The sequence below is a fragment of the Salminus brasiliensis genome, chromosome 14, assembly GCF_030463535.1.
Source record: "Salminus brasiliensis chromosome 14, fSalBra1.hap2, whole genome shotgun sequence".
NCBI classification, from domain to species: Eukaryota; Metazoa; Chordata; class Actinopteri; order Characiformes; family Bryconidae; genus Salminus; species Salminus brasiliensis.
This window is the reverse complement of record NC_132891.1, coordinates 12853556-12879908: the sequence shown is the minus strand read 5'-3', so window position 1 is coordinate 12879908 and position 26353 is coordinate 12853556. Positions and strand designations below refer to the sequence as shown.

Sequence of the window (26353 nt, the reverse complement as noted above, 5' to 3'; positions counted from 1 at the left end):
TTGCTTTAGGTACATGAGCGCCTGCTCCACAGTGTCACTGTATAACACCCTTCACAGCATCAAGGTTCTTCTGACGTTACTTTCATCACAATGCTTGATTTGTTACTCCCATGGCGTGTCTGTCTACAAGATGTTAGTCTGCTGGAGTTTTGGGTGGGCTTTTAACTGTGGTATTGACTTTGAACCGAAAACCTTATAATGCTTTTGATCCTTCGCCAGTGGTTGCTTAAACCCTGGGTTCCGCCATTCTCCGCCCTGCTAAGTAAGGACAGAGTGTAACGACGGCTCAACACAAAAAGAGGCCTTTAGGCTACTGGAGTTTGGCCTTTTCTTGCCAGTCTGGCACTTGTCTGCATTTGGACTCTGACGTCACATGCCCAAGGCGCCTTTGAGCTAACCTTCAACCCCCCCCTCCGAAAAACGGATTTCCTGTGCCCCTTGTCCCTCTGTGGCCCTGTAGGACAGTAAAGACTCTGCTTTGAGTGATTGGGGACAGCTGGAGCTGGGCAAGACGCGCAGAGACAGGGGCATGAAAGAGGAGGATTGTTGGGAGACGGCGTGTGGAAATTATGCAAATCAGCAGAAGACAAGGGCAGAGTTGAGCAGGGGATTTGTGAGGGAGGAAGAGAGAGGAGTGACCGCGAGAGACTCCCAGCATTTTACAACCTCTCTGTGGAGAAGCAAACAGAAGGCATTGAGATGTTGTTGCTGTGGATGGCTTTGATCTTGAGGCATCTCCTCTATGTCTCGCCCCCCAAATCCTACTCTGTGACCTTCTTTCCCATGGATGGCTCTCTCTTACAGAGGCGTGTTTTTGGCCTGCAGCAGTCTGTGTATGCAAGTGCCCTGCTTACACACTTTGTCACTGAGAAGGACTGATACACTGTATATGTACAGAAGTATCCAGAACCTCTTCTGATTGATGGCTTCATTGTTGACTAGGCAATGGACTGCTGAACATAAGTGTCTGCAAGATGAGCGTAATTGTTCCCCTGCTGTAGACTGTGAAGTCTCATTATCTGAAATGATGAAGCACCATCAAACATCTTTACCATGATATGTGAACTAAAAGGTCACACAAGGCCTTATGGAATCAAGTTCTAATGTCACAACCAGATTTGTGTGATTTGATGTTATTAGCATCTTAGTGTTCTGATCAGTCTCAATGTGCTTTTCCTTAATGACATGAAGCCAACCATTAGTTTCAACTGGACAGCTGAGTGCGAGTCATCCAACCCACTCAGAGAAAACAAGGCCAGTTGTGCTCTGTGGGACTCCCAGACACAGATGACCAACGACTGTGGCATTACCACAGGATTGAACCTGTGATCTCATTAAGATAGGGCAAACCTTAGACAGCTGCGCCACTTCAGAGCCCTTCAGCAGCGATTTGGACTGCTGTTAGTCTTGTGTCTTAATGACTTTGCAATCAAGGATTCTTTGAATTATCATGATTCTATATAAAGACCACTTGCCTTCACTTAAGAACCATTGAACTCTATTTAAGGATTTAGAAGTATGATTTTTGATAAACCATATACTAACTTTTCCTCGTAATTAAAAAAAATTGATCTCATGGCCACATATGACATTGGTATGTGGTATATCAAAAATATTCCTTTTTATTCCTTTTTTTCTTTTTCACGTGACTGCTTTCCAGCCTCTTGTCACTCAGGCCTTTACTTTATTTAAAAGTAAACCAGGCTGTTAAACAGACCATCACTGTGTCTTTTAAACTGATATATTGTGTTTTAATAGCCTCAGTATAAAAGCATCATGGCCTGCGACACTTCTTATAACATTTATGCGAATGGGTGTAGCTAACCTGCTGTAGGATACACATGGTAATGCAGAGTGAATGATACATTTAGATACTTTTTCATGAGGTAGGCTCTTTAAAAAAAGCAACACATAGATAAAATTTTATCTAGTAGACTAGACTACTAGACCTTTATTGTAGAAATTATATTACGTAGAAGCGTTGGACAAGTAAGAGTCTGAATACATTTGGACATTTTTTTGGAAGTCTACATTTGACCAATGTCTGTGATACAGCTGGCTACACTGTTTCCATCACAGTGTTCCCTATGATTTTATTCCAGGCCGATTAAAGCTGACTGTTCTATCAGAAGACCGGCTCCAGATGAAGTGGAAGGAGGCCGAGGGGGCGGTTCAGGGCTACAGGGTCCGAGTGCGGTCAATCTCAGGTGAGAATGCCTTAGATAAAATGTGTATATATAATGCCCTCAGTCACTTTCCGACTCTTTCACAATTCTCAGCTTTTCTAATCCTAAACCATTTTTAGATGGATTGCTTAATATTTCATGTTTGTTATTTTAGTAAGAAGAACATATTAAATGATAAATAATGAACGAGTTGTCTACTAAAAGTAGCTCTTCGTCAAAGTAACTGCCATTAATCGAGCAGCACACTATTCAGCTTACAATTGGTGTGTCGGGAGTACTATGTTTGAGATTCCGCAGATTGCTGAGGGTCACATATTTTTATGGCTTAACTGGAGGAGTTACTCGTCTAATGTGTAAAAGGATGTAAAGTATTGGAGCCCTCAGGCTAAAGGGTTCTTCCCACAGCCTGGTCCTGAAAGGGCTGATTTATTCATGAGCATATTGAGATTTTCATTTTAATGCTGCTTTTTAAACATCTTTTAAGATTAATGTTATTTCTCAAACTATTTCTGGTCTGGATTCAGAGACAGTCATTTTTGCCTCAGGCTTGATTGTTGTACTGCTGTTTCATTTGACCTGTATGACCTAAACAGCGTAAGTGGAAAGGTATTCCTGCAGCCCTCGCACACCTGCGGAAGAACAGGAAGTGACTAGTTCTAAAAAGAGAATTCATAAGACTTAGGCTAATAGATAAACCCACTTAACCCACTAAACTGGGTTATTCCTGCTTATTAAATCACTAATATATAAACATTTAGAACAATTAAAAATACAAATAGATAAAGACTTGAAATAAGACATTTGGCAGTTGTATTATACATGCATGTATTACATTATCAGCAGAATTCTCACACAGGACTTGATGTGCAGAGAAATGACACTGATTTGTTAAACAGTGTACAGATTCAGCCTGTCAGTCGCAACTTTCATTTCCATTCCTTTCTGTAATTTCTTTTTATATTGTTTTTTCTTTTTATCTTTTTACTTTCTTTTATTATTTCTTTTTTTTTTCTTCCTTTCTTTGTGACCTTTATTTGCTATTTCTTTGTCCTCAAATGTTCCTTTATTTCTTGTTGTGCTTCATTTTCCTTTTTTCTTTCTTTCTTCTTTCTTTCTTTTGTTCATTTTATTTTTTTCATTCTTTTTCTATATGTTTTTACGCTGTTTTATCATTTTTTCCTTTTTCACTTTATTTTTTCCTTACTTTATTTTTCTGTTTTTATTTTTCTTTCTTTTCATTCTTTCTTTCTTTCTTCATCACTGTAGCTAAAGCGTTTGGGGTGGGGGGTGATACATCAAATGAGTGATGGAATGAAGATGGGCCAGTAGCCAGCCTTAACTCCTCTTCATCTCCAGAATGTCACTTCTCTCTCTCTCTCTCTCTCTTTCTCTCTCCTCTCGTTATCTCCCCCACTCTTATCTTTCCCGCACTCCTCTCTCTGAGGTGAGTTCAGGCAGGTCTGTCTCTGTATTGAGAAATTTCACACAGAAAAAAACCTCTGCCGAGTTCAGGAGAGGGAAGAAGGTGGGGGATTGTGGGGAGGGCACAGTAAACTAAAATAGTAAGAAACCATTAAATAGTGTAAATCACTGATCCCACCATGACGTAATTAAGATTCTTTAGAAAAGGATTCAGCGCATGTAATCCTATCGATCTAGATTCATTTAGAAAATGAATAAAATAACATCCTGTGAATCATCACATGGATCAGGATCACAAATGCTCCGCTTGGGCGGCTGTAATCTAGACGTTACTGTATTGCCTGGATGTATTTCACACAGACCTCCCAGGTATTGTATTGGGTCTCATGCAGGTGGATTCCTGGATTGACTTTACCAGGATTCCAACTCCAGGATGAAATGTATGCATTTTAGCAGAATCTAAACGCTAAGTAAACACTGAAAGTGTATGTATAAATGGGGATATAGGCTAAATCTCAAAGAACTTGTTCTCTGTGTAGAGCACAATGTAAGTCATGAAATTACCTCTACCACTTAGTAACACAGTATGTTTCTGTTTAGGTAAAGAAACCTAAAAATGGTATTCCAACTGACATAGTGCTCTTTATGGGGAGTAAAGAGACATCTGGGATCTGTACAGATTTGGACATGCTACTAAATCACTAAGTAACTGATATGAAAGCTTACCAGTTTTCAGTGAAGAAAAGTATTACATTACAGCAGTGCTTCAGTAGTTTCAGCCTAAGATCTCACTACTAATGTCAGCCACTTTCCAGTGCTTATTAAATAAACAGAAGCCAATAGGCAGATACTGAAACACCTTATCCTTTGGCTGAATAAATGTAAAAAGATAAATGTAGTTTGAGTTTCTAGGTTTTCTGTTCTTTTATAAGTGGAATATTCCTTAAATGCAGTGTTTCTGTCCTCCAGAAGTGCCCCAGCCGGAGCTGATGCTGACCACTACACGGGGCAAAGCCACAGTGGTAGGGCTAGACTCCAGACAGGAATACTTGCTGCAGGTGCTGGTGCTGAACGGAACTGGAGAGAAGCTCATCGCCAAGAGACGCTTTACAAGTAAGAGGGATGACCGGGAGGGAGTGGAGGGATGAAGCTGAACTACAGGTTTCCTTCTGGGAAGGGATAGAGAGGATATAGCAGCAGACATCAAAGCTACTCTGAGATTACTGAATATAGAAGAGGATAAAAGAAAAGCAGGTGGGCAAAGAGCAAAGGATAGAGTATAAAAATGCAGTATTACGAAGTTTGCTTCTTTAGCTGGCTGGTAGAGAGTAAGCTACTTTAGCCTTCAGAACAAAACTGAAGAAGCAGATGTGGTGGACCAGGGAACTTTTGTGAATTAAAAAAAAAATAGTTAATTTTACTAAATCTGATTAAATTCTTAGTCACTCTGAGAACCACTTTCTGAGACTAGAGGCTGTCACATCTGTGTAACGTAAGTCCTTCAAAAGCTAATCTAGACTCCCACATGTTAAACTACTTTGTACAGGATAAAGGAAAATATCCCCCAAAGTAGGGTTGTTCTGGTGTCATGGTTTCACAGTTAGTCATGGTGTGTGATCACTGTTTGCTTTTCTAAAAACTGATTACAATGCATTTCTATTTGTTTTCATCTTCAAGCTACAGGCCCTTAAATCCAGGGGCTCTCAGGTTATTTCAGCCGTGACCTCCTCACTCTCCACTCACAATGAAACCCAATAGAACTACTTCATTTTTTTTCATGGAACCAAACACAGGGTACATGGCCCTGAACAACAACAACATTGCAAACATCTGACAGCTGTTTCTCACTGCCTAGTTATCCTGAACAAAGCGAAATTCAAAACTGTTTATGCACTCTTTGCTTTATTAACTAATAATCCAGTATTTTTTTTACTGGTAACCCTCTATGATTCCCCATTTTTTAACCTGTCCAACACAGTGTCCAACAAATACCTCAGTAAATGTGGTAATGTCCATTTTTTGGTTTCATTTAGTTTTAGTAAAGTTACACTTTACTTGGCGGGTCAATTGTAGATGCAAAGTCTAATTATTGTCTATTGAATGTAACCCTGCACCCAACCCTAAACGCACCCTAACCTTAACCATTGCCTTTTAGGGTTAGGTTTAGTCTTAGGGTTAGTCTTAGTCTTAAGGTTAGGGTTAGGTACGGGGCTACATTCAGTAACAGACTACCAACAGACAACCATTTACAGTTACATTTAATATATATTCAGTTGAATGTTAAGTGAATGTTAGGTTAGCATCTACAAGGCATCTGTAATGGGCCATCAAAGTAAAATGATATCTTGTGATATCAAGCTAAAGAGATTGTAGCTGGTTAGCTTTCAGCCTGACCCCACCTTGCTTCCTAGGGTTTGGCTTTCTCAAGTTTAACCAGTAAAATGCTTTTTCTTCGGTTGCTTTTGTAAACACTAGCACAAGAAAACCTGCAGTCACAAGGCCAGGCTCACACAGCAACCCGTAATCCCATAACTGGTAGAGTCTGGTGGAATCAACAACACCATATTCTACTGTAACCATCATGTTTTACCATTTCGCCAGATTTGACTAGGTATTTTGCTAGTAGGCTGGGTGTGTGTAAAGTAGATCAAACTGAAGGTTGAGGTTGGCTGGGCATGTAAAGCTACCAGCAGCAAATTTCACCCACTAACCTACACAAAAGTGATGCATAATTGCTAGCTAGGTACAATTACATACATTAGGTAGCTGTAATGTAGGGAATTTTTTTGAATGTGTGGTAGAATCAGGGCCTTTTCCCATTTCAGCACCATACAGAACATACATCACTCTTAGTATGCTGTACATATCTATTTAGGAATGTACCCCCCCCCCCCCCAACACACACACATTCTTGTACACGCCATATGTTGCTCTTCACGGGATGTCTGTAATTGTCAGTGTTGATGTACTGGAATCCGTTAGGATTACAGGCTGTGGTACTGTCAAAAGAAGAAAAACATTGGAAGGACATGTGTGTCTCTGCAGGCACAGAACACTTTTAGGAATGTTTTTAAAACACTGTCATTTTGCATGACTTAAGTGGCCATGTACTAAGTAAAAGTGGGCAAAAATAAAAGCGCATAATGGCTTTGAAAGAGAAAGGCCCTATTCTGTATGTAAGGACACAGGACTTCTCACTGTGAGCACTATGCTGTTCATTTAAATACATCACTTCACCGTGAGAGCTTAACAGCCCTTTTTCCCCTCTGTGTGTATATGTGTCTGTGTGAGTCACACACTTCATGCCACACTGCTCTCGTCAACCTAGGCCATGTGCTCGACTGTACCCCAGGGGCAGAGAGCCTGGGTGCGAGTAATGCTTGTAGGTTACTATGTCGGGTGCTGCATGTTTGGGCAGGTTAGTTGTGTGGTTTGGCTGAGAGGCCAGCCTACCAGGCTCAGAATTCCATTGTTCCTTCAAGAAAACAGCCAGTCTCCCCCACTCTAGACAGCTCAGATTTTCCATGTGACTGACTGCATTCCCCGCAGGGCATTACAGCTAAACACTGAGGTATTTTATCTTTAAAGTAATAGTGTGATAATAAAATCAAATTAAAAGATTGTTTCCCCCTTAATCTGTAGTTTATCAGCCATGTTTGAAATTTACTTCTTTAGTTTTGCAATAGAGCTACTGCATGAAGCTAATCTAGCTAACAAATAATTGAAACTTGTACCTGGCCAGTTAGCATAGTGCATACTGCATGCTTAAATCATCACACACATGGTAAGTTGTAATCTTGAGGAAGACTTGCTTATGTGATTTCTGATACTGTCTGACATTATGTTATCTAAAATAAACAACAAAAAAAAAATCCAGGGTTTAATATTGGTATTATTACTGTTACTATTTAAGGTTATTTAACAGTGAAACAGGTGTGTGTTGACATACAGATGCATTTTTCATTAACCTTCAAAGACAACCACATTTACCATTTGTATTGGGCACAGAAGAAATTTCCCTCCGACTTTAACCCAATAATGCAATGAACACACTCAAACACATTACTGAACACACACAGTCATACGGCAAGCACAAGTCATATGGCGAGCAGAGAGGGTTAAGGCCCTTGCTTAAGGGCCCAACAGTGGTAGTTGAACCCACAACCCTGTCATAAAAAGGCCAGGGCTCTAACTACTGAACCACCACTGTCCCCACTAAACTGGTGACTGTAAACCTTCATTGTTAGCCTTGTAACTTAAAAACATAAAATGACAAACCTTAGGTATCAATCATGATCTGAAAAATAACGCGTCATCTGTCAAACATGATGGAGACCCTGCTATGGCATGGGCATGTATGGCTGGAACTGGCTCACTGGTGTTAACGGCTGCTGATGAATGTTGAAGGTAAAATTCTGGTAAAAGTCTATAGAAATATACTTTCTGCTTATATCTTATTATAATATATATTATTGTCAAATGCTGTAAACCTGATAGGATGATGCTTCACAGTACAAATGGATAATGACCCAAATCTTATAGCAAAAGCAACCCAAGGGCCTCCCCTGGCAAAGCATCATAAGGCAGGAAACTCAAAATTTCCGTCATCGACCGCAAAAGATTTGCATTCAAGTCTTAAAAAATCCCTATTTTTATAATGATGTTAGTTTGTCCAGTTATGTTTGAGCCAGTGAAAATGGTGGGACTGTGTGCAAATTCCTACATGGTTAATGCAATATTTTAGTAATAACTGAATAATAAGTTTGGTGTTTAAAGGATAAATTTGTTGAGGATATTTGGATCCAATCTACCCCAGTTTACATTTACATTTTCATCCTCAACGATGTGTGCTGTGTACGTTGTGTGATTTAGTCAGTGGGCTGAGGGAGGAGGAGCTGGTGCGTAGTGGAAACCGTGAGCAGAAAAGGAAAGCAATGGCCGTGGGCTCAGGCTCTGGAGAGATGGACGACGCAACAGAGGCACTGGAATCAATGCCCACTGTGCTCTATCAGGAGCCCACCACCACAGGTCAGGCCCACTGCAACACGCACCTGCTCACACTAGTGTGTTTAGTTCCTATGCTTTGTGCTACACTTTCAATCAGTACCACCTAACTCTGATGTATGTCACTGATGTATGAAGGTTTGGACAGAAGGTGCGTAATAGTTTTTATAGTAACTTTAGACTTCCTGTCCCTCCTTGTCTGGAACGTGGTGGGGTTGTCTTTTACTCCCACCTGGATGCTCCTCTGTTATTACATGTGTTTTACTGAGGGGAGTTACAGATGCTGGAGTGGCGCCAGGTCTCTCACTAACCTAATAATAAAAGCCCTGTTCCAGCATCATCTCTCTCACACACACCTGTAATCAGCCCTGCTGCTGTGCGAATGGGTACAGTTCCTGCAGTTAAGGGCCATGGGAACCATTGATGAGGGATGCTTCTGTTGACTGTTGACAAGTACAATCATGTGAAAAAGTTAGGACACCCCATGAAAATCTACCCTTTCAACATATGTACATTTGATTTTCGCTTGAACAATATTGGGAGAAGCAGGTACTATAACTAAACACTAAAAAAAATGAAGATATAATTTGTAAAATTAATACATTTTCTTTTAATAATTTTTCTTGTGAGGAAAAAGTTAGGACAGCCCCACATTTATTACTACTTTAAATGCCTAAAATAAGAATCAGATGCAGCACATCAGCTGCAGATGATTAGAACATCATGAGAGAGAAGTATAGTCCAACTGCGGACAACAAAATGTGTAAAGAAGTCAAAGCACAGCATTTGCCATCAGAAAGAGACCAAACACCAGAGCAAGACTAAAGTTTTTCAGAGAAGACCTAGGACATCTGGAACAACATCTGGACAAATTCATTCAGAGTTGAATTATTTGGACATGTTTGGCATAAACCAGACACTGACTGCATTTGAGCACAAGAACCCATATTAACTGTGAAGCATGGAGGTGGGAATGGCACGGAAATGGCATGGAGGAGTGGGAAAATCTCCCAGTTGAGGAGTTATCTCCTAGTTGATGCCAGAGACTAGTAGATTATTATAGGAAATGTATTTAGTTTTATTACATCCATCTCTTATTGTTGTTTAAATGTGGATCAAATATGCATATGTGTAAATATATTAACAAAGACAAAGGATTTCATGGGTTGTTCTATTTTTTTCTCATTTACACTACTGTTCCAAAGTTAGGAATAAAACTATACATATTTGCAGATAAAATGATATGGTACAATTATCCTCATATGCTGATGATGTTGTAGAACTGTAGGGTTTCAAATAGTTTGTTTCTAGAATGTTAAACAAAGCTGTGGGTGATTCCTGTTTATCATGGTTTTATATGATTAAAAGAATATATAAGCGGTTTTCTGCTTAATCTCTAACCATCACGACTGCATGGTATAGTTGATTACCACAGACAGTGTAAAAAATAAACCTGTTGATTCTAAACACTCTTAAGAAAAGAAGTTGCAGAGTAAAATAATGGCTGAATGCTCCAAATGCAGAATGTACAGATTATATGGAGTATCCATGTATGTTTTGTTTTGATTAATTCAAGGGTTAATTGAATGCAGTTTTGTCCGTTCTAGTAGTCAACAGGTGGATGGTAATAGGGTAGATTGCATGTGTGTTCCATTAAGTAACCACATACATTTCACACATGTAAGAAAGTGTTTTATTCTGCTCCTCTAGAGCCCCCTACTGTATCTGACCAAGAAGAGCAGGAGGTTGAAAAGAGCAACAAAGATAAGAAAAAGAAAAAGAAAGACAAGAATCATGCAAAGCCAGAGGAAAAGGATGGGCAGCTTGAAAGCAGAGGGCAACCTGCAGATGAGGAGGACAGAGTGAGAAAAAACACCCCCACCCAACCTGGTACAGGTATGATAGCTCCCAGCAATCTTAGATGACACAATTGAAGTATATATGATTCTTCTGCATGATACAAGATTTTGTAGAAATTGTTAGAATTGTACTGTTTTCCATTAAATAGGTCAATGCTAATTAACGTATGATGTAGGAAGTTCACCGGATTTGCTGCTAAGTAGAGCTAATGATCTGTGTTGTTTCCTGCTGTACTGGCTGTGAGTTTAATGGCATACCGGGCTCCCTGATTTGAGGCCTGTGTCCTAAAGGGCAGAGGCAGTTTGCGGGGTGATGACAGGGTTAATGACAGAGTAAAGGAGGTGATTGTTAACCTCCCCCTTTCTGCAGCCTGAAGCCTGAAATGTGGCTCATGCTTCTAATAATTCTGGTACAGCACAGGAACTATGAAGACCTGAACTATTTTTTCTATTTCTGATTTAATCTTCAAACAAGCACACACACAGTGTCCAAATATTTGTGGACACCCCTTCTAATGAATGCATTCATCTACTTTAAGTTGCACCCATTACTGACATAGATATGCAAATGTACATACACAGCTTGTCTAGTCCCTGTAGAGAAGTATTGTCAATAGAAGAGGACTCTGGAGTAGATGAACCTATTGCCACCATGCCTATTGCCAAGTGTGGGCTAGAGGAATATAAGCTTTCCTCAGCATTAAGCTGTGGATCAGTGAAACTGGGTTCCCTGGAATAATGGTGCTTCTTTACTTTTGGGATGAGTTGGGGAGTTGGGGACGAGGTAGGGTGGTGATCATCCAACATCCTGACCTCACTACTGCTCCTTTCGCTGAATGCAGTCAAATCCTCACAGCAATGCTCCAAAATCTAGTAGAAAGCCTTCCCTGGAGGGCGAAGAAAGTTACTGTAAAAAAGGCGGGAAAAACTATTTTTCAGAAGAAGCAATGAATAAACAGGTGTCCCAATACTTTTGTCTTATAGTGTATGCAGTGTGTAACCCATTCATGCGGTCATGTGTTTGTGACCCTTTTTCTTTCTTCTTATGTAAATGTGCTCAGCTGGTGCTTCGCGGAAGCCGTTTGAGTGCAGGGCAGGTGTTCAGGCAGACCTTGTCCTGCTGGTGGATGGCTCATGGAGCATTGGTCGCACCAACTTCAGAAAAGTACGGGAGTTTCTGGAGGGGCTGGTCACCCCCTTCTTTGTCGGGCCGGACGGAGTACAAATCGGTAAAACTGTCCATTAATGTTCCCTCAGGATATGTGATGGATTGCACTTGATTTACATTCTATATCAACTGGTTCTGCTCTGGCTTGTTTGAATGGCAAGAAATTGTGGTAACAATTGAAATATGGCACCAGTTAAAGGATTAAAAAAGTGAATTTCTTTCAAATTACAGCAATACAACAAACATTTCTGAGGGGTAAAGTACAAAATAATGCATGTTCGTGTTTATTATGTAATGCTGAAAGGATTTAGAGGGATAAAGGCAGATGCATTTCCATGTCTCATGTCCATTTCAGCTCTGTCTCAGTACAGTGGAGACCCTCGCACTGAGTGGCAGCTCAACAACTTCACTTCCAGAGAACAACTCCTGGACGCTGTTCGAAACTTTAGATACAAAGGAGGGAACACCTTCACAGGTGAGAGTGGCACCATTAACAGGCTCCTGGAACATTCTTAATCTGAATGAAATGAACCCAGTCGAGAATATCTGCTCATGAACTGCTTTCTGCTTGGCTGTGCTGTGTGTGTTTCAGGTCAGGCTCTCATTCACGTTCTAGAGGAGAATCTAAAGGAAGAAGCAGGAGCCCGATCAGACGCTCCTCACTTTGTGCTACTGTTAACTGATGGAAAGTCTCAGGATGATGCGATCACTGCAGCGACCAGGCTGAAGAGTGAAGGAGTGGAAATCATCGCTGTGGGTGAGACGCCCGCTTCAAAGACCAAAACCAGAATCATTGAATAGTTATGGGTTTTGAGTTTTGACTGTGATGGTTTTTGTGAGTTTTATTAAAAGAGTTAAGCTTGGATACTGTAACTCATGGCTGTAATCTCTCCCCTCTCTCTCTCCTAGGTGTGAAGAATGCAGATGAGGCTGAGTTGAGGCAGGTGGCATCTGAGCCTCTAGAGCTGAATGTATATAACGTGAATGATTTCCCTCTGCTCAGTAAGCTGGTGAGCCGTTTAGTGCGTATTCTGTGTGGGAAGATAGAAGACCGCAGTAAAACAAAGAGTACGTTTATTTCTGATTCATGTTTGTACTAAACTTGAGTTGAGTTTCTCTCTTCTTTTTTTTTACACCATTTGAAAACGCCAACTGCCCTCAATATTGTTATTAACATTAACGGGATGATTCTCAGAAATAGGTGCTCCGTAACAACCATTCAAGCTTGTTACATTCAACGCTTTCTGTGCCGGAAAACACTGTTGTACAAACTGGTGTTTTCACATCTGATATTTTTGTACTTGGCAATATGCCAAATAATTGTATGTAACAATTTGTTTACTGAGATTTAAAGCAGGAACAGGGCTGAAACACTGAGCTTGACAAGCTTGATCTGGAATTAAAACTTAAATATATCTTGGGAAGATAATCTTCTATTAACCTGTATTCAGAATGTGCAGTCAAGGATACTTTGATTATGTCACTTTCTTAAAATTATGCAAGACATCTATTACATAGACTTACATAAATATTTTAGTGCTTTTCCTAATAGATAATTTGAAACAATCTAAAGTGCACAGTTTTCCCTTCATATCGGCCAAAGCATGATTGAGACCTGTTATTTGCTTCTTGATTTAAATATACTTAAATTATTATTTGATTCGTATTTCTTATGATTGTTTTCATTGCGAAAATATAAGTAATACAACCTTGTTGACAGCACAAATGTACAACAATACAGTTTACACATATTTAATTAGTTAGTTTGAGTAATCTACCATGATTGGACATGGAATCACACAAGTGTATGTGTGTGTGTGTGTGTGGAGCAGGAATGGAGCGTCCCACAGAGGATCCTTTTCTGTCATTCCCCAGCCCCACAGAACTGCAGTACTCTGAGCTGGGCTCTAAAGAAGTGCGTGTGAGCTGGACTAGACCGAGCCGGCCTGTGCAGCAGTACAGGGTGGTGTTCCACAGCAGCGAGGGACAAAGCCCACAGGAGGTCAGTCTCACTCCAAAGCCAAGCTACACTGCTGGAGGAGGCGCATTGGCTAGTGCTGCACTGTAGGTTGTTCCAAGCTTCTCAGCCCTCTGTTTTTACAGGTGGTGGTGAATGGGTCAGTCTCCACAGTGATGCTGACTGGACTGTCCTCCCAGACACAGTACCACGTGTCAATCTTTCCCGTATATGAGGACAATGTTGGCTCTCCGCTTAGAGGCATCTTCACCACAGGTGAGTAACTGAATGAACTGAAATAAATACAAAATTTTCCTCAGCAGTTGAGGACCATTTGCATGGTCAAATACAGATCCTTTGCTGATGCTTAGCTTGTCATTCAATTTCTAATTCCAAGCCTCAATTGCCACAAAAACTATAAATCCTGTTAATAAAGTATATCAAATAATTCTAATACAGTGCCTATAATTTATACCTTGGATGAATGCTCCATTTGCAAATTTATGGCTGGACTTGAAAATGGCTGTTCACGCCTGATTCCCATTAAACCTGACAGAGCAGTTTTTTAAAGAGGAATGAAGTTAAATTACAGTGTCCAGATGTGCAAGCCTGAATGAGACCTATCCACACAGACTCAGTGCTGTAATTGCAATTCCAAAGGTTCATCTACTAAATACTGACTTGATGGGGGTGCATATTTATCCAGTCACTTATTTTTACATTATGTATTTTAATTGAAATTTAAATTGTTGTAAAAAATATTGACCATGATTATATTTATAAAAACAACATGGGACAAAAACATCCAAGGGGTGAATGCTTTTTATAGGCATTGTATGTCCAACCTTTTTTTCTTTTTTTTTTTTTACACTTTTCCTCACCAATTTTATATAGACAACTCTTACCCAACCCTATAATTATTACCACAGTATGATTACTACTATAACATGTTATGCTCCCAACACTGGGAATGTGATGACTGACACATACCAACCAGGACTGACTCCCTCCAAAACACATGTCACCAGCCACCGCCTCTTTTCGAAGAGGCTGCCATTACAACTTCATCAGGAAACCAAAGCCCTCAGAAGAAAGTTGCCTGATCTGGCCAGCATCACACTAGAGTAATGTGAAGGGAGAGCCATCTGCCCATCTGGTGAACAAAGCTGTAGCTGACAATAAAAGCTGTCTACTATCTTACTGACTAAAGGTGCTTCAAAAAGTTTCTTGAGTGATGCCATAGAACATCCCCTTTTAATTCCAGATACAACCATGTTTGTAGCAGAGATGTATAAGAACGAATAACTTGAACCCTAACTTGATGTGAAGGTTCTTTACCAATTTAAAGTTTCTTCACCCTTTCTGGAATCAAAAGGGGATATTCTATGGCATCGCTTAAGGAACCTTTTGAAGCACCTATATTATTAAGAGTATAGTATTGAGAATATTTGTTGTTATAATAAAATAAATATCCAGAATTTATCATATTTTAAAAGTGGAGATTAAATATAAAGGCACATAACCTAACACAGAGTGTGTAAATATGTAATTTCAGTATATCATTTATCATTGTATTCACTTCTTGTTTGAATAAATCCTGAAATATTGAACAACAATACCTTTTGGAAAACTGTTTTACTGTGTTTACGCCTACACTGTATACTGTGATTATTATATTTTATTATTTTATTTGAAACTTGCTAATGTTTGCCCTTTATTCTTCAGTGCCGCTGGCCATGCCACACTCTCTAGAGGTCAGTGCATCCTCTCCCACCACTCTGCGGGTGCGCTGGAGGCCAGCTCCTGGAGCTACTCAGTACATGGCACTGTACTCTGCTCTCACGGATGGGGAGCCTGATGATGCACGGGAGGTGAGTCTAGCCTCTTCCAGTAGCCCTGAAGTGTAATTAATGTGATGCTCCACTCTTCCATAGCATTTGCATTTTTTTGTGGGTGCGTATGTTCACAACCTAGCTAAAGTATAATTTGTCTGAGTAAACATTTCTCAGTTGAAGATCACATTCGTGTTCTTACACCATTGTTAATTACTCCATACATATGCAGTTTGACTGCAAACACATGTGCATTAGTAAGATCCTGCTGGTATGTGTTTATACCAGTTTCTATCCTTTCAGTGACACACAAACAAGATACTTGAGTGCTAATAGCCTTCTCCCCTTTTCAGAATTTTCGGTCTGTTTACGTGACTACAGAACAATGCGAGTGAGTTGAGGTCTGAGTTTAGGTAATAAGTAGAAAAAGTAACAGACAAATAGTGAAAAAGTCTAAGGAAAGATATGGAATAAAGCCACTGGCCTACCATGGACCTGGTGTAGATGTGTGCTGTTAGAGTAGCCTCACATTTAATTTCTAATCCACTGGTGGTGTATAGAAACAAAATTACAATTAAGTTTGTCACTGTCCAAATACTTATGCACCCAACTGTAAGTAACTGTTTCTGAATGATGTGAAGTACAGCTGTGCTTGTGTGTGTTTTCTGTGACAGGTGAAGTTTGGGGCTGATGAGACAGATGTGGAGCTGCAGGATCTGATGCCCTCCACAGATTATTCAGTTACGCTGTACGCTTTGTACGACGAAGACCCCAGTGACCCCATCACAGCCGTTGCATCCACATGTAAATCCTAAAATCTTGACCATATCGACATAAACCAAACTAATAATAGAAGTGTGTAATAAAAATGTTTTGCCCCCCAGACGAGCCATTAGGCTAAGTATGTCAGAATGAAAATGTCAGAATTAAACTGTAAATCTATATAATCCGTGATTATATAGAAATAGATTATATAGAGTTTTCTAAAGCTTACTAAATGTTAAATGGAAGTACTTGTAGTTCTAGTTTTTAATTTGTTTTCTGTAGCCACACCTTAAGACATGTACCTAGGTTTTAGGCACCTAAGCACATTATTTAAAACCCTTCATCTCTGCAATATGAGTTTTTGCTCATAGAAACTCCAGATCACCTTAGAACCGAAGCCAGTTAACATAAATACAGTAACAACCATCAAGCATGTTGAAGAGAGGAGTTAAAATCTTGTGAGTTAGATTGAAGAACAAAGCTTGGTTCCAGATTCCTCTTGAATGTCCCCAGCCAGTACAGTTCCATTACCAGCTCACCAAATTTAACATTATAATTACTGATTTACTAAACCAGGTGTTGGATGATAACTATAAGTAACACTGGACCCCTATGAGGAGAGCTTTGGAGAGGTTCAGTGTTCACAGTGATGTTAAACAGTGATGATACTTTCTGTGTGAATGTTATTTGTATTTATTCTTATATTAGTGTTTTACACTTACTACCCAGATTCCTTAAAGTCTTTGTTTCTCTCTCTCTCTCTCTCTCTCTCTCTCTCTCTCTCTCTCTCTCTCTCTCTCACTCTCACTCACTCACTCACTCACTCACTCCCTCTCTAGTCCCCTTGCCCTCACCTCTAAGTCTGCAGTTCCCTATGGTCAGTCACAGCGCCCTGAAAGTCACCTGGATGCCTGGTGCAGTCAGTGTTCCTGCACATCGCATCACCTACAGCACTAATCATGGCAGTGATGTCAAACAGGTGGAGGGCAAAAACTTCTGTGAAACATTTCTGAGATTCTTATTATTTATTTATTAGTTCCTTTTTTTAAACTTTTTTTTTATTAACATCTCTGTTTCCCTCTTCCTCTTGCTCTCTCTTTCTCTCATACAGGTGGAGGTGACCGGTGTGAACACGGTCTTACTGCAGAATCTGGCCTCTCTATCCAGGTATCTGGTGTCTGTACAGTCACACTATGACAAGGGCCTGTCCACGCCACTCACCGCCAATGTTACCACATGTAAGTTACACACATACTCTTGACATTTTGCCTTTGTGATCCAGACACCTCTTGCTATTCTGTTCGGCCTCTGTTGATCCATTCCTGACTAACAAAACTGTTGCCCTCTGTCTTAGTGAGGGTTCCTGCTCCTTCCGAGCTCAGGGTCACAAACTACTCAGAGAGTGCTCTAACAGTACGCTGGGAGGCAGCCGCAGATGACGTGACCTCATACCTTATTAAATGGATTTCTCTCAGTGGAGGAGACTTGAGGCAGGTTAGCACCAGCTCTCGCCACTTCCAGCATTTGAATTTGTTGAAATGTGTCTTAAAAGAGCAGTTTATACACATGTGAAATAACAATAACAATATTGGAACTGAAGAAATGTCTCAAAATCATTAGTAAAATATTATTAATAGAAATGCAAAACCAAGGCATCTCCCTCATTTATTACTATGTCCGTTCTATATCCATTGTTACAGTGCATTGAAAATTTAGCACTTCATTTTTGGACGCCACTATTGTTTCGGACACAATTATGTAGTTGATGATTTAAAACTGTCATTGAATCTCGTATGAGACCATCTATCAAACAGAGAAGCTGAAACATCACCCAGCTTGAAGAATTCTGCATGGAGGAGTAGGAAAAACCTTTTCCCCACATAGATGTGAGGAAATACCATAGAATACCAGCTATTAGGGCAAAGGGTGTCCTGACTTTTTCCCTCACAAGACAAAGCATTTCTATTAATTACATTTCACAAATTGATTTTTCATTTCTTACAGTACACTACTTGTCCTTTTTCTGAAGTTCAGCTGACTAGCATATATTTGGCCACTTCCCTCAAACCACATCCGGTTAAGTGAAGTTTTTGGATATCTGTGGTTGATGATCTTTTGTGTGGCTGTGTCCCCAGCTGAAAGTGGATGGGGATAGTGAGGGAGCCATATTGGAAGGGGTTGAGGATGACAAGGAGTATCAGATCTCACTGTCTGCTCTGTATGGTGATGGGGCACAGAGTGAGGCTGTGGCTATACGATACAGCACATGTGAGTATACACTATAGACATAAGTACAAGACGTACAGGACTGAATCATGTATTCTAAAGTATACCTGCCACTGGAGTCCAGCTTTTTAGCCAAGCTGGATCTTTCCCCCTGCATATTTTATTATTTCTAGCTCAGATTGTCATAATGAAGGCAATGAGCAACATCTTACTCAATGTTAAGAACGGAATAATCAGTCTGCAATGTAAGGCTTTAAAAATAATTGATGTCAGAAAAAAATAAAGCAGGAAATGAAAAAAAGCCCTCCAGGATTTAAATGTATTTGAAATAATGTGTTATATTATTCATATAATTTGCCTGTGTATTGGAAATTGAGGGATTACTTTGTCCTTTTTGTCCACATACATGTACACATATAAATAATGCATGATAAAACACTCTTGAATCTTTTATTTCTGCTGTATTTCTATTGTCCCAGTATCAGGGGGAGGTCCCAGTTCTGTGTCTATTTCTGAGGAGACAGCAGTCAGTATGCTGGTCAGCTGGGTTCCACCTAATGCCCATGTGCTGCAGTACCATGTATCTTACACACCTTTAACTGGAGGAGAGGCCAGAGAAAACACAGTGAGTGCTCTCTGCACTTCTTATTCTGTTTGAAAGGTTTTTACATTGACTTTCACATCTATGGCCTCAAGTCTGAAGGACTTGTTGCCTAAAATGTTCAGCCTGTGGATTTACAAGTCTGCACAACCATAACAACTCCATCTACATGAGTGTAATACTGCACCGCAAGCAGGCAGACTCACTGCTGAATAATATATAAATCTTGCAGAGGATTCTGTGTTGCATCATGGGTAATGTAGTCTTGGGGTGACTTTGCTTGTAGGTGTCGTTGCCAGGCAGTGAACAACGGGTCCTGCTGCAGTCCCTGCAGCCTGACACTCGCTACAGTGTGCTGGTTACTGCTGAATACCGCAACAGAGAGGGAGGCAGTGCCTCAGCACAGGGCAAAACCAGTGAGTCTCTCTCTCTCTCTCTCTCTCTTTCTCTCTTTTGCTTTCTTACAAGCACACAGTCTCTCATTTGTATCAAGAATGAAAAAAGTACAACTGATAATTGTCCCAGTTTTCATTATAATGACATTATACTGACAATATATAGCACCAATAATGAACTACAGTTAATATGAATATTAAACTAATCATTAAAAATGTGTTATTTATTATTATTTCAGTACAGTTTTGGAAAAATGTTTAAATTTACAACAGCATTACCTATATGCTCCTTAGCCTCTTCTAATGGTCTTTTACTTGCTTGGTTTTCTTGGTTTGTAAAAAGCAGTGCCAGTGATCAAAACTAAGCATCTCTGTGCATCCTGTCAATAAAGTGAGTAAAGTGGCTGGATAGTGCAGCAGGCATCAACGTGTTTGTGACATGTACAATATCCAAAAGCATATTAAATATTGATGTCAGAATTAAATATCATATTGGACCTGAAATGTGTATTGGAACCCCCCTGAAACTAGCACTATATATGCATGGAGATTGCAGCAGAAGACATTATTTACCTTGGGGATGTGGGAGACATGTGGTCTAATTAGAATATTTTATACAGCAGTTTTATAAAAACTTGTCCAAACACAGTGCAGAAGGTATCTTCAGACATTAATAATAGACTGTGTGTTGACAGTAAATTCAAACAGTTGTGTTGTATGTGCAGAGATAATGGAGATTGTAGATACATGCATTTTGTACCAGAGTTCAGTGTTTCCTCCTAAATCATGGATGTTTGACAAGAGTACATCCTGCTTTTGTCGGAGTAACTGTCTCTATTGTCCAGGAAAGGCTTTTTACTAGATTTTGGAGCATTGCTGAGAGAATTAGATTGCATTCAGCGACAAGAGAATTAGTAGGTCAGGATGTTGGATAATCACCACCCCACCTCATCCCCCAACTAATCCCAAAAATATTGGATGGAGCACCATCACTCCAGAGAGCACAGTTTCACTGCTCCACAGCTCAATGCCAGCAATGGGTGCAACTTAGAGTAGCTGAATGCGTTCATTAGAAGGGGTGTCCACAAACATTTTGATATAGTCTACCGTATAACATTATTGAGACAAATTTGACAAATCAGCCTATTGTGGTGGTAAATTCTAGCTAGCTATGTTACAAACCCTTATCTGTAGCCTCAGTACTTTTTAAAGCAAAGTTACAATCATGACAGGAGGCTGCTTACTTTTATTGTGACCTTTAAATGTGTGCCAGATTTAACAGATAGTCATAATTGGGTTTCATACTTCAGTACATCACTAAAACTGGTAACTGTCCCATTCACACAAGCAGATGTAGTACATATTAACTCTTGCACGACTTCAGCTGACAGCACTGTTCCTCTTGCTTTTCTTGCAAAATCAGCCAGTCTGCGTGTGAGCAGTGTGAGCGTGGTACGCTCTGACCACTCCAGTATCTGCGTGTCCTGGAGGCCAGTAGTAGCAGTCACAGCATACCACATTGTCATCCAGGCCCTCAGAGGTACCAGTACTGCTCAATCTATTGTACAGCAGTGATGCATGCTTTTACCCTCCATTTACACATGTGTTTTCTGTATATTTTAAATATATTACATTGTGTCTGTGTAATAAGTTTTTAACATGTGCCTAGATAAGCACACAAAGGAGGACACTGTAGACGCCACCAACAACAGTCATTGTTTCTCTGAGCTGCAGCCAGAAACGGTGTATCGCATCAGCGTGCACTCCCGTCTGGGGACAGTAGAGAGTGCTGCTGTCACTATTCTCCATCCCACAGGTTAGACTACAATTCAGCTCCATTTCTGAATTCCATGTTTATAAATAAATATGCAGTATAAATATGTATCTGAGTATCCTGTCCTAATACTTATTTTCTCTGTAACTCCCTCTCAGCTGTGGCACCAGTGAGAATACAAGTTCCTCCTAAGCTACATCCTATACAAAATGAAAGTGAGTATACAACAGCATACTTGTAGACTAGAACAGGCTGATTTGGACAAGCATAATCTCCTGTGTTGTTTCTGTTTTACAGTGTGTCCTGAAACCACCATTAGGAACAATGTGATTAAAGGTGAACCTCTGAATTACACATTTGATCCTTTTTTTAAAGAATGGCCTCATTGGCATTGTTTAAAGAGAAACCACATATCTGCATGTATGTGTGTGTCCCAGGTTTTAATATGATGGAGGCGTTTGGTCTCACTCAGAGAGCTCATTCCACTGTTGAGGGCGTGGCAGCAGAGCCCTTCATCTTCAGCTCTCTACCCAGCTACACCCTCTACAGAGACACACAGCTAACGCAGAGCACAGGGTGAGACACTCATAAACACTCTTTTTTACTATTTGAGAACAACAGCTTCCTTTTATGTCATGTAAACATGTCCCGATGGACCAGTATGAGAGTAAGGGCTGAAATATACTGTAAAGAGTACTCTTTGCATATCACAGCTTAGAATGCCAGAGTCAGATCACTGGCCCAGCCATGGTACAGTGCTTCTTGTGCAGAGAGGGTTAAGTCCCCACCCAAAAAAACAAAAAGCATCCTGTATGGTGCTGTAGAGAGCTTACCTATTGGTCCATATCACAATTGGCATGAGCCAAGGCTCAAAACATATGATAAACAAATTTGATTTTATCAGAATGTTAAGACAAATAAGAAACGCTAAGTTAAGACAGACAGGAGTGTGCTGCAACTCCAGCAAGACTCACATGATTTTTTTTTGGACATTGGAAATTTCAGTAAAACGTTTGGGTAATCGCTAAAAGCATTAGTGGGTAATTGATCACAGGGTTGTGGGTTTGATTCACAGGTGATCATAGAAGTAATTGCAACCGTATAATATGTATTCCACATTGCCACCACCCCATAAAGTGTATGTATAATAAGTACCTTCAGTATTATGGACATTTAATTTCCCTCATTTTCTCTCACAATGATCTTTTCTCTAATCTATTGGCTCTGAATGCCAATTTGCCCAAAGAGCTTTTCATAATAATGTAATGTCAGCACCTGCATGCAAAATGTGTCAATCCATCTCAAGCTAATTGTTGTAGCCTAATGACTTGAAATGAGTAAAAGGGTTGAAAGTGGCAGTTTCTTCTACGGAATTAGCAAATACACAAGTCATTGTATCCCAGCCTCCAAGCTAATTGTATAAGGAATGTCATAAAGCATGTTATAGTGATTGACTGTTTAATCATCATTTCATTATGTAATGAATTTCTTGTCCTTTGGGTTTCTCAAAATGACCTCATTTGTCATGGTGACGATATGCGTGAAAATAAGGAAACAAGAATGAGAGAAATATAACAGATATATTTCATATACGTTTCGGTGTGTTGCAGTTTCATCCACCCAGCCGGCTTTGCTCCGGAGCACACCATCAGCATGGCCTTCCGTCTGCTACAGGACTCACCCAAGGAGCCCTTCGCCCTTTGGCAGCTCACAGACAACGACTTCCAGCCCAAGATGGGGGTAGTGGTGGACCGTGAGTACTGGGCTGCGTGGGCGGATTCTTTACAAGTTTTCCAAATATCTGAAAGACCCGTAATGGGGACTATAGATCTGAAAGTGTTACAGCACTCATATGATTGTTAAGCCTAGTTCACACTGATCTAATGATGTAAGATGATGGGGATTTAGTTATGTTGTAGATAGCAGTTTTATTCAGTGATAGCTCACTGAATAAAACCGGGGTCACACATAACTAAGAGTCTAAACTTATGTGAAAGTACACATACAACTTCAGACTCTAAGAGCCTGTTTACACATGACATTAACGTGTGTTTATGGTGATTGGATTGTTTATACAGGAAGTAAAATGAAGATAAAATATGTGTCAATAATTTTACATGGGAAAGTAAAATCAGATCTCACCTGGTCTCAGTTGTGACACATTTTAATAGCAAGCGCAAGCAGAATTTGGTCAAAGTATATCTAGATATTATCTGAATGCAAATTTTTTGGGATTATTTTGATTTGATTTGATTTTTTCAATCTAATGTATCTCGCTGTTTATCTGAGCTAATGGTTTATTACCTGATACTCCATTTCATTTATACCAGGAATCTTTCATAGTCTGTTTACTTTTGTGATTTTATAACTTGTAGCATTGCAGCCAAAGATTGATGTGTAAGCTTCAGATTATTGAAAAAGGAAATTCTCTCCTCCACAATTCTGCCATTTGTTAAATGTTTTCTAAGCTTGATGTGTGTTGATTAATCAAGCATAGAAATGGTGCAGGTAATATTCAATAAATGTTGTAAAACTCACCAGAATTTAGCACTCTAAAACTAGAGACCTGCCTTTTCTAACATTTTTAACCGTTTTATCTGGGCTTGTCAGGTAAGTATTAACTAGGCTTAAGACAGTCTGCACAGTCTTACACAGATTACTCATTGTAACGTCTCAGATGATTGGACTAGACAAGGCACTCCCTTATGTAGTTTTGATGACCTTCTTATACACAAATTTTACACATAAGTGCCAGCTCCATCAGGAATGATCTGGTGTCTGTGTTTTTTTTGGCTGTCAGCTGAAAGAAAAGTGCTGCTGTACTTCAGTCTGGACTACAGAGGAGAGGTACAGGAGCTGACCTTTGACCAGCCCCAAGTTCACACTCTCTTCTATGGCAGCTTCCACAAGGTGAGGTGAAGTGACAGTGTGTGAAACTGTGACAGAAACTTACGACACTTTGGAAAACTGTGTGTGAGCTAAAATGAATGAGATAAACTCAAAGAATGTGAGTTTAGGACTGTGCACCCCATCAGACATTGAACTTGGTTATTGAGCACTTTTCTGGGAGATGCTATAAAAAAAATCTCTTCTTAATTTGGCAGATTCATCTGTCGGTGAGTCAGGTGAGTGTGTCCTTGTCTGTGGACTGTCGCCGGGTTGGAGAGAGACCTGCCCGTCCTTTGGGAGCTTTACCTACTGACGGCTTTGAAATGCTGGGCAAACTGATGAGGACCCGAGGGCCCAACAGTGGATCTGCTGCTGTGAGTGTGATATACTTCATGAACACAAAGAAAATTGGGCCCATTGTTCTAAAAGTAAAATAAGCCCTACTGGAATTGGATTGGTTAATCAGGAGAATATTACATGTCTATTCAGTGATATTATTCTCAGATCCAGATGATAACAATATTACAAGAAGTAAAGTTCCAACAACAATTTGATATTTTATTTTAATTTCTGTATGTTTTTGTTTTACAATTCGGAAAGTGTTTAATATCTATTAGAGGTTCTCGGATCATCGGATATGTGTGCTTGGAGACTAAATACAATATCTAGCAACTGCCAAAAAAACAGTTTTGTACAACAAATCACAGAGATATGTATCTGGACAGGACTAAAAAGACCACGCTGAGTTTAGTTAAAAAACAATAGATAATTGCCTGGAATTTCTTTTGAAGATGAGAAAGAAAGACATGGCTGATACACACATTACACATTAACGTGGAGTCTACATGAAAGAGAATTACCCCAGAGGCCTATGTAAATTTTATCCTGTCCAAATAGGGTGAGTGATATCATGAAAGGACATGTACATTCAATTTTCAACAGGGTTGGGTCTGCACTTTGGGCTTTTATTTGGACCATTTGTTTCAATGTTAAGGAATGAGAAGAACATTGCAAAAACATAAAAAATGTTCATCAAGTTCTCAATGCCTCTCTTCTACTCACAGACAGAAATGTAATAATGATTGAAGTTTCAGGACCTGTCCATATTTAGTCAGATATTTCCCTCTATTCTTTATCATATTTTTACACCCACTAAGAGACAAAAACACTTGGATGAGCATGCTAGCCCTGTATGGGACGACAGTACCACATAAAACACCAGAAAGGAAGAAAACACAGTGGTTTAATCACAAATTACACATTTCTGTACTGTATTGTTCTATGCAAATCACAAAATTACGGATTCTTGATCTAAATAGAACCGTATTTCCATCTATTAAATATTAAAACAGCCAGAAAATGCAAGCGTTGTAACATCAGTGTTTTTATGAAGCTCCGTTTTTATGCGGACGGAAGGAGTTTTGAAAAATATCCTGATATGCGGTGGACGGGTTTTCACTTGTTTCTATGATCTTTTATGAAAAGAAAAATGCAACACATGACTTCAAATAAAGAAGAGTCCGTTCTACAGAAGTTCCTTCGTGATGGGTCTGAAACAATTCCTCTTCTGCTTTTCCTCAGTTTCAACTTCAGTCATTTGAGATTGTGTGCAACACTACCTGGGCCTCAGAGGACACATGCTGTGACCTGCCTGCCCAGGTGAGGGAATATATGCACCTGCTCAGTTAAAGAAAGCTTAGATTCATCAGCCCATGAGTATGTAATTGAAATACTGCAGGCAAATGTGTGGGTGATTCAGTGATGACTTAGTACCTAACCATGGTCATGTTCCTGCAGAGAGATGAGGAGAGTTGTCCTGCTCCTGCTTATGCATGCACTTGCACCTCCGACATCCCTGGAGCACCTGGAGATACTGGCCCTCCGGTAAGTTCACAACATCACTGCTGTTGGATATGGATATGCCTGATGGGTTGATCAGGGAATGAACATTTGGAAAATGATTGCATTTAGGCTTCTAGTTATTAACACTGACTACTTGAAGATGTTTTATTTCATTGTGGATCTGTGACATACACAATACGTCCAAATGTTTGTGGACATTACTTTTAATGAATGCAGTCAGATACTTTAGGTTGCACCCATTGCTGACACAGATGTAATGCACACACAGCTTGTCTATTCCCTGTAGAGAAGACATTACATTATCTGGAGCAGATAAACATAAACCTATTGTCAGCATGCCTAATGCCAGACAAGGGCTAGAGGGGTATAAAGCCCCCAGCACTGAGCTGTGGAGCAGTGGAAATGTGTTCTC

The 26353-nt window shown here is 39.9% G+C and overlaps 1 protein-coding gene across 1 annotated transcript in view; it reads left to right on the top strand.

Moving 5' to 3' along the window:
• Window positions 1-26353, top strand: part of LOC140534946 (collagen alpha-1(XX) chain) — a 36867-nt gene that overhangs the window by 5498 nt on the left and 5016 nt on the right. The window contains exons 3-30 of the mRNA XM_072656576.1: window positions 2103-2207; window positions 4578-4721; window positions 8481-8636; window positions 10323-10508; window positions 11533-11700; window positions 11995-12114; window positions 12232-12396; window positions 12549-12707; window positions 13472-13641; window positions 13743-13872; window positions 15322-15467; window positions 16103-16232; window positions 17033-17172; window positions 17305-17431; window positions 17548-17687; window positions 18329-18461; window positions 18899-19044; window positions 19307-19436; window positions 20839-20955; window positions 21085-21231; window positions 21348-21404; window positions 21487-21525; window positions 21627-21765; window positions 22800-22942; window positions 23990-24099; window positions 24294-24452; window positions 25660-25737; window positions 25876-25962. Coding sequence (XP_072512677.1) covers window positions 2103-2207; window positions 4578-4721; window positions 8481-8636; window positions 10323-10508; window positions 11533-11700; window positions 11995-12114; window positions 12232-12396; window positions 12549-12707; window positions 13472-13641; window positions 13743-13872; window positions 15322-15467; window positions 16103-16232; window positions 17033-17172; window positions 17305-17431; window positions 17548-17687; window positions 18329-18461; window positions 18899-19044; window positions 19307-19436; window positions 20839-20955; window positions 21085-21231; window positions 21348-21404; window positions 21487-21525; window positions 21627-21765; window positions 22800-22942; window positions 23990-24099; window positions 24294-24452; window positions 25660-25737; window positions 25876-25962 — 3671 coding nt within the window. The remainder of the gene's footprint in view (window positions 1-2102; window positions 2208-4577; window positions 4722-8480; window positions 8637-10322; window positions 10509-11532; window positions 11701-11994; window positions 12115-12231; window positions 12397-12548; window positions 12708-13471; window positions 13642-13742; window positions 13873-15321; window positions 15468-16102; window positions 16233-17032; window positions 17173-17304; window positions 17432-17547; window positions 17688-18328; window positions 18462-18898; window positions 19045-19306; window positions 19437-20838; window positions 20956-21084; window positions 21232-21347; window positions 21405-21486; window positions 21526-21626; window positions 21766-22799; window positions 22943-23989; window positions 24100-24293; window positions 24453-25659; window positions 25738-25875; window positions 25963-26353) is intronic.